The sequence below is a fragment of the Somniosus microcephalus genome, chromosome 6 (genome assembly GCF_052327205.1).
Source record: "Somniosus microcephalus isolate GS21.2 chromosome 6, FLI_Smic_1.0, whole genome shotgun sequence".
Classification (NCBI taxonomy): Eukaryota; Metazoa; Chordata; class Chondrichthyes; order Squaliformes; family Somniosidae; genus Somniosus; species Somniosus microcephalus.
The window spans coordinates 201,389,320-201,397,620 of record NC_140992.1 but is presented as its reverse complement, the minus strand read 5'-3'; the positions used below and the strand labels follow the sequence as shown (position 1 = coordinate 201,397,620).

General features: G+C 49.2%; 1 protein-coding gene across 2 annotated transcripts; it reads right to left on the bottom strand.

Annotated features, from left to right (window-relative positions):
* Nucleotides 1–220: 220 nt before the first annotated feature.
* LOC147116350 (metallothionein) lies at nucleotides 221–2,188 on the bottom strand. 2 transcript variants are annotated; one of them, XM_085991206.1, is made up of 3 exons: nucleotides 1,215–2,146; nucleotides 941–1,018; nucleotides 221–499 (listed from the first exon to the last, which is right to left on the bottom strand). In XM_085991206.1, the coding sequence occupies exons 1-3, from the start codon at nucleotides 1,246–1,248 to the stop codon at nucleotides 405–407; spliced, it is 207 nt and encodes a 68-aa protein (XP_085847332.1). In that variant the 5' UTR covers nucleotides 1,249–2,146; the 3' UTR covers nucleotides 221–404. The 2 variants fall into 2 exon arrangements, 1 of the variants encoding a protein (XP_085847332.1); XR_015078788.1 differs by having other exon boundaries at nucleotides 406–1,018; nucleotides 1,123–2,188.
* Between the last annotated feature and the right edge of the window lie 6,113 nt (nucleotides 2,189–8,301).

Below are 8,301 nucleotides of genomic sequence, written 5' to 3'. Positions count from 1 at the left end.
TTTGTAACTGGCATGATGCAAGATCCCAAGTCCACGCTGAAGTGTTCCACAGAGAAAAGGGGTGGGGCTTTAACCTCTTCCCGGAGACTGCACCAGGAGACAATGTGGCTTTAAGGCATTATTTTATACAATCTGGCCTGTTTGGGATTTAACTTGTTCCCTACACATTGAGCTGTTGTTAGGAACATCACTTCTTTAACAAAGAATGGCACTGATCACAGGAGTTGAAATAGTTTTTTTATTTACTGATATTAAACATGATAATTTCAAAAACAATGAATTCACTTTTCCTGAGTTTATATAAACAGAAAACTCATCAGGACAGAGATACTGAGGACATGCGGCTTGTGTAATACAGTACATATGGACAATACTTTTTATATTGGGCCTGAAGGGCCTGTTGTTCAGGAGCAGCAGCTACATTTGTCGGAGGTTTTCCCTTTACACACACAGCCATTGGCGCAGTTCGTGCATCCTGCAGGACAGCAAGAGCAGCAACCTGAGAGAGGAGAGGGCAAAGGCAGAAATCAGGAACAATGAATGAGTTCAGTGAAACAGCCCCAGACCCTCCCATTACAGCACTCAGCTCCTCCCTAATAAACTAATCTGCACCATATCTCCAAGTAACCCGTCTGAAGATGCCCCGCCTCAGGACACGATGTGAGAGGGTTTGGGTGAATATGTTGTCAGTATCGCTCCAAACCTATTTCTAGTGATAAGTCTATAAAATCATCTCTTTCCGATGTCACTCTAAAACCTTTCTTTAATCAGCAGGGTTTTCTCCTCGAGTCTCTTTAGATTGGACAATCTGATGGGAATTAAATCAGGTGAAATCATGGACCTTGTACTTTTCTATTCTGGTCCTCTCTCAGTTCTGCCCAGAACTATCCGTCACAGAAATACAATGTGAGGAGCTGTAAACAGTCCCACAGTTACTCACTTTTCTGGCAGCGTCCAGCTTTGCTGGTGGGACATCGGCAGTCGGAGCACCTGCAGGTTTGTTCACAGGAGCAGGATCCTGAAAACAGGAAAAACAAAGACATTGAGTTAATGTTCAAACCCGGAGAAATGCCCCGGTGTGGAAGAGCCCCGGCTCTTTGTCCCATTCTGTTCTGAAGTTACTTTAATAAAGAGCCTGCCCTCCAATCCTGCTCCACCTCAGTGAGACTGAGCCGGGACACTGTGCTGAAAGGACTGCACTAGTCGCCACTCACCATCCAGGCAGACACAGGGCTTCGAGTCAGACATTTCACTAACTTCTTCTTCAACTTCCAGCCCTCACCCAATCAGCGCTTCTCGATCTGGTGCCCTTTGCTGAATCGGAGCCGAGTTTTATGGGGTTGTGATCGGTGGGGAACCGGCTGCAAAACCGGGGAAGGGGCGGGTCGGTCCGGGCAGAATGCACCCGGGGCACCGAAGTGAGTCAGCGGCTGAAGGTTTGAATTGCACCCGTCTCCTTCACTCACAACACGGCCCCAAAAGATTTCTCAATAACAGCAATTTCCAACATTTGCCGTGGAATCGCCGTGTGTCTGAGCGTGTGCAATACGTTTCACACCCACGGTCTGGGGGAGGCCAGGACTGCACTTTCTGTTTGAAGTTTATTGACCGATTTCACTGGGGAGGGGATTATTTTGGCCAAAGGATAAAAACAGCCTCTAAATGGGAGCTGTGTTAATAGGAGACGCCTGTTTTGAAAGTGTGGATTTAAAACACAATTTTGGCCCTAATTGCTGATTACAATAATTTGAACTTGCCCGGAGGCGCTGAACCAGAAACCTGCAGCTTTAGCACATACTGATTAGAAGCAACTTTTGTGGAACAGTACCGGAGAGCTCCTCACACCCACTTCCAATGAAGGGTGAAGTGCTCGGGCTGGCTCACAGCAGCCTGTTTCAGGATGGCTCAGGGACCGAGGGAGGCGGCACTGGGGGTCCAGAGGAGGAGGGATGTCCTAAAGCCCACTGGGGAAAAGATGTCACCTTGCCCTCCTGTCCCTCTCTCCTGCAGCAGCTGGTACTGCACTGCTTGTCCTCCTCCCATTCCTTGCCCAGACCAAGGGGGACCCCGAGCAAAATGCCCATGACCAAGCACTCTCTTTCCCAAATAAATGTTGCTTGAGTGATGGTAAAGTCTTGACAGAGTGTCCCAGAAAGTCTCCTGAAGTGTTTCCAGGGTCCTCTTAACAGCTCCAGCAGCCCGGTGCGGAGGGGAGCGGGCAGATCGGAGGACCTCCTCGTAGGACTGCTCCTGGGCCTGGCGAAAGCCATAAACAGCTCCAGGCAGCGGGCGGTCGAGAGGGTCATTCGGCCCAATTGCCTGCCTCTCTTCCGTAGCTATGTTTGCGCCCAGGTGGCCCTGGAGATGGAGCACGCGGTGTCCGCCGGCACGCTTGAGGCCTTCCGAGACCAGTGGGCACCGCGGGGACTGGAGTGCATCATCACCCTGGGCAATGTAATTATAATTTAATTTGATGTTTTATTTAAAGTTCTGTTAATTTTCAGTTAATTTACAGTTAATTTGGTTCAATAAAAAGAGCAATGGTTATGAAATGTTGAGTATCCCTTTAAGTGGTGAGTATCCCTTTAAGTCATGCTTGAAATCCAATGCAGTGGTTAATCGCAAACAGCTGGTCGCTGTTAGGAGAGGCTGTTAGTTGAAGTGCTAGTGCAGCCTTTTTAATGAGCACTTATTGGCTTTTTAAGTGCCAATCAGCTGTTTAACGATCCTTCAGGCGGCCGTTCCTCGCGCCGGCTTCAACTCCTTTACCAAGTTGGTGTCTTGCACTAAACATGGGCTAAACTGGTGTTTTCGATCTATTTCACTTCCTTTCCAGTTTTGTAAGGGGTTTTCTTGGGTCTCTCTCTCTCTGGTAAGACCTCTCTCTCTTTTGCGCAGTAATTTACTGAGTGGTTCGACCCACTCACCCCTTAGGTTCTGTACACTGGACTTTGAGGCAGGAACTACAATGCAGAGAATACTCTGTAGACCAAATTTAATGAAACGAAGTGAAATTTTATTGCATAAAGGAAAAAATTGAATGTAAGCCAAAATAAGGTACATGGGAGGGAAAAACAAAATCATAATACAGTACTAATCAATATATCCACAGGCATATTATACTTTACAAGGTTCATCATGAAATAGGGAAACACACGGAACATCGAGGGACAACAACTCATTGTTTATTATCCCCTAAAATGCCCACCCCCTAAACCTAGCTAGATTAGATTATGAGGGGCCAGAAACATGCTCATCAGTCCCAGTTAGAAAATAGAGGTTTTTGAAGTCTGCATTTTGGTCCTCTCAGGCGTCCTGTCTCCACGTGGTCAGCGGAATGCAGCGGGCTGCGACACACTCTTTTCTCCCTCGAGGTAATGGACACGGACAGGCTGGATGTTAGCAGGCCTGGACGTCGGCGTGGAGAGAGCCCAACTGTTTGACCATTTTCATAAGGTCTCTTCTTGGAGGGTCGCCGTCTTTTCATCTTGTCAATGGCCCGGGGTTTGTCGATAATCTCCCGGTAGCTACCCTGGGTCTGGGCGCTGACTCGATCTTCCCTCTCGAACCTCTCTCTCCGAACTCGAACCTCGATCCTCGGTCATCTGAACCCGATCCTCTCCTCAATCGTCTCAGCTCGAACCTCTGAACTCAAACGTCTTCCGATTCTCTGAACTCCTGATAGCTACCCCAGGTCTCCAATTATACTTCTCATCGAGGCCCTTATCTCCCGCCATATCAAGGTTAGTCTTTGTTTAACTTTTGGCGGGCTTGTAGCACAGAGGGGTAGTCATTGTGTTAAAAGTACTTTTGGGATGGCCGGTAACTGCCATCTCTGGTCTGGAATGACCTTGTATTGTCTTTAATGGGTCTTGATGTCCCCCTTTGAACTTGAAGCTGTTTCCCTTTGTCTGGGTAAACATTTTGATGGCCTTTATCTACAGGCCGATCTGATTGGATCTGCATCCAATCCATATGTATGGGGTTCTGTCTGGTTTCGCATTCTCCGAAATTGCATTCCAGAACTTACTGTGGGCCGAATCCACAAAAGCTGTCTGTGGACTGCAGGAACCATTTTAAAATGTCCCAAAAAGCTGGTCACGGGGTCTGGCGGCCATTTTCTATGCCCCTTTTCCTGGGCTTCTTTTAAAACAGTCTTTAAAATTAAGGCCTTTTCTGCCAATAGACCCTTATAGGACAATGTTCACTTTTGCGAAGCCTAGTTTTGAAAAAGGGTTAGACCCAAAACGTCGACTCTAATTTCTCTCCACGGATGTTGCCTGGCCTGCTGAGTTTTTCCAGCATTTTCTGTTGTTATTTCGGATTTCCAGCATCTGCAGTATTTTGCTATCGTTTCAGATTAAGACCCCGGTTTAACCCTTTCTTTACCTCTTTAGCACCTAAAGTATTCGGTGAAAATCTCCCCCATGATATTTTTTAGTTTGTGTGTTTCTGATTGCTCGCCCAGATCCTGTGTCCCAGAGAGTTTCCCACTTGCCCGAATATCTACGAGAGATTCCATTGATAAAGTGCTTTTAGTGCAGCACGATTCAAAGCCACAGTGTCTGGAGAGGTGAGAATTGCCCAGTTGTCTGGTCAATGTGAGGAGCCAGGAACACAGGTGACCTTTGAACCGTGTGCACTTCCTGGCTGTTTAAAGACTGAACTACACTGGAGTTTGTTTTTAGTCACTCTGTAAATATTTAGAATTAGAAATGACCCGATCTAAATTGCTGTTATTGAGAAATCTTTTGGGGCCGTGTTGTGAGTGAAGGAGACGGGTGCAATTCAAACCTTCAGCCGCTGACTCACTTCGGTGGCCCGGGTGCATTCTGCCCGGACCGACCCGCCCCTTCCCCGGTTTTGCAGCCGATTCCCCACCGATCACAACCCCATAACACTTTGCTACTTGTTTAAAGATCCTCACATTGTGGTTCCAGTGTCGGGGCCAACTCTGACTCTAACTATGGGGGGAATATTAAACTAAAAAAAATGGGTGGGGTGAGTGGGCATGGGGGAAGTTAAAGTCTTATAAATCTGAATCCGCACCAGAACCCGCCTCCAACCCACCCCTACTTCACGTTTTAACGGCGGCGGGCGATCAACCTGCTGCCAGGAGGCAGGTCGTGTATTTATAAATAATATAATGGGACTGGAAACATCTTTAACCTCCATTTTGAATTTAACTTTAGCTGGTCGGGTTTTGCACGCCTCGTGAATCCCACCCGCTAAACTTAGACAAAGACTGCTGGATGCAGGAGTTAAGTGCCTGTACACCTACCTCCCGGATCCAGGGTCCCTGTTTCACCCACCCCCCGCGATCGGAGACACCCCCCCCCCTCCCCACCACGAGGCCTCTGATTTTCCACCCTGCCATCAGGCTGTGCCCCCTGCCGTCAGGCCTCGGACCACGCCCCCTACCCTCAGGCCTAGGACCGCGCCCCCTACCCTTCGATCCTCCCCTTAGCCCTCCAATCCCCGATGCCCAGGCCACGAATTCCCACTATGAGGCTTAGTCCTCGGACCGTGCCCCCTGCCCTCAGTCCTCGGACCTCACCCTCTGCCGTCAGGCCTCGGACCGCGCCCCCTACCCTTCGATCCTCCCCTTAGCCCTCCAATCCTCAATGCCCAGGCCACGAATTCCCACTATGAGGCTTAGTCCTCGGACAGCGCCCCCTGCCCTCAGACCTCGGACCGCGCCCCCTGCCCTCTGCCCTCAGGCCTCGGACGGCGCCTTCTGCCATCAGGCCTCGAACCGCACCCCCTCCATAACATCACCTGCTTACAGCCCTACCTCATCCCAAAATTCTGCTGAAACCCTCGTCCAAGCCTTTGTCGCCTCGAGACTCCACAATCCCAAATCTCTAACAGCTGGTCTGCCATTCAGTGAGTGCATCTGTAAATGTCAACTCTTCCAAACCTCTGCTGTCTGTATCCTATCCTGCACCAGTTCCTGCTCCTGATCACTCATGGATTGGCTCACGGTCATTCTCATCCTCATGTTTAAATCCCTTCATGGCCTCACGCTTCCCTATCTCTGCAATCTGCTCGAGTCCTGTAACACCACCAACCCACCCCCTCCAAAACAAAACTTTGTTCTTCTGACTCTAGACTCTTGTGCATCTCCATGTCCCATCCTTCACCAATTGGTGGCTGTGCTTTCAGCAGGCTAGGTCACATGCTCTGCAATTCCCTTCCTAAACCTCTCCCGCCTCCTTTAAGTCCCTTTTGTTCACCCTCCACACACCTCCTTCCTTCTCTGGGTGTCCATTCTTTTGTTAACCTCAGGACCTTTTCCGATGTTGAAGACACTGCCAATACAAACTTTTGTTGTAGTTATCAAGGCAAGTGGAAAGTCTCTCTGGAACACACGGAGCTGAGGATGACTTGTGTAAGGGATTTTCTCCCATACTGGACCCCCGTTGCACACAGTTCTTGGACGTCAGGATTTATAAGAACAAAATACACATGGCACAGGGTTTTGGCTCAACCTTTAATTCGTTCATTTATTGAACACACACACAATTACTTCCCTAGTATAAATCCCTACAATTTATATCAGGCTAACAACCCCAAAATACAAACCCCTATGACACAGTTAAACCCGTCTGCGATTTGACTGTTACATATAAAGTTACCCAGGCTCAATCACAAAACCCTTATTGTGATCTGACTGAAACTCACAAACTTACTTAGACTCAATCATAAAAGCCCCCTCTATGATTTGGTTGAAACATACAATCACCACTCTCGATCGGCTGTCTCTTGGAGTTGATTGTCGGCCTGAATCTTTCTGTTCGCTGTTCTATCGTCGGCTTCCCACACCACTGTCTTTGAAGTGATCTTACTTTAAACCAAAACCAACTTGCAGTATTTCCTGGCCCCCTTCTGAGTATATGATTCGTTTCAAAATGTGTGCATTATCCATTGATTTGTGATATCTTTCTGACAATGCAACCCTCCCAAAGTGAGTGCATATGCGAGGCTGTTGGTTTCTGTTAGCATTCGTATTCAAAAGGTTCGAGGCCCGGCCCATTATCTAGGCCTGCACTGAAACTAGTTATTCGGGGGCCATGGTCTAAGGTGGACAATGTAACCCTTAAGGTAAATGAATATGCGAATGTTCTTGTTCAGAAGCATTCGTATTTTAGATTGTCTGTGATCCAGTCGTAGTTTCGGCTGCAATGTTTGAATTAACACTTGTGGTAAACCAGTGTTTGTATTCCACTGTGTACATGTCTGTACATGCCTCGGCTGACTCCTCCCACGAGTCCAGGTATAAAGGTGACTGCTCCACAGTCCCTCTGTATTCTGGACTGGTCGACCACTCGAGGCACACCTTCATTCTCTTGTTAATAAAAGCCTGTTAGTTACTCGCTTAACCTCAGTCTTTTGAGTGATTGATAGCGCATCAATTTTATTAACAAGATTTTTTATAATGGAGAAGATCCTCACACCAGCATGCCTAGACTTAGACCATCGGGAGGCGGATGCATCCACCAAGTTTGCTCACTGGCTCAGGTGCTTTGAAAAATTCCTGATCGCCTCCGCTGCAACGGTCAAATCGGATGAGGACAAACTGGATGTCCTGACCTCCAAAGTGAACCACCGAGCATACTCGGTCATCCAGGACGCAACCTCGTACACGGCTGCTATCAAGCTCCTCAAGGACCAGTACACGCGCCCAGTGAACGAGGTGTACGCCAGGCACCTCCTGGGGAGTCGTAAACAACAACCTGGGGAATCGACCGAGGAATACCTTCAGGCACTGTCTGTGCTTGGCCGGGCCTGTGGTTGTAAGGATGTAAAGGCCGCCGTGTACACAGAGGAACTTATCCGGGACGCTTTTGTAGCGGGCCACAGGTCCAATTACACCTGACAGCGACTGTTGGAGCAGAGTGACCTCGACCTCAACAAGGCCTCTGAACTCGCACTATCATTGGATGCAGCCTACCGGGGCATGGATGCCTACTCCTCTGGACTGTGGACGCCGCGGGGAATGACAGCCTGGGACACGGTAGGACCGTCTCATAGCGCCGTGCCACCCCAGCCACATCCCAGCAATGGCCCAACTACTGCAGCAGTGTCCCAAGGCCAGAAATGCTACTTCTGTGGCCAGGCCAAACACCCCAGAGCGCGCTGCCCGGCAAAAAATGCGATCTGCTCGGGCTGCGGGAAGAAGGGACACTACGCCAGCGTCTGTAGGGCCAAAGCCACCCTGAACCCCAGCAGCGCCGCGTGTGGGCCGTGCCGGCCGCCATCTTGGGCCTCCCCAGCCATGTGCGAACCACCGGAACAGCA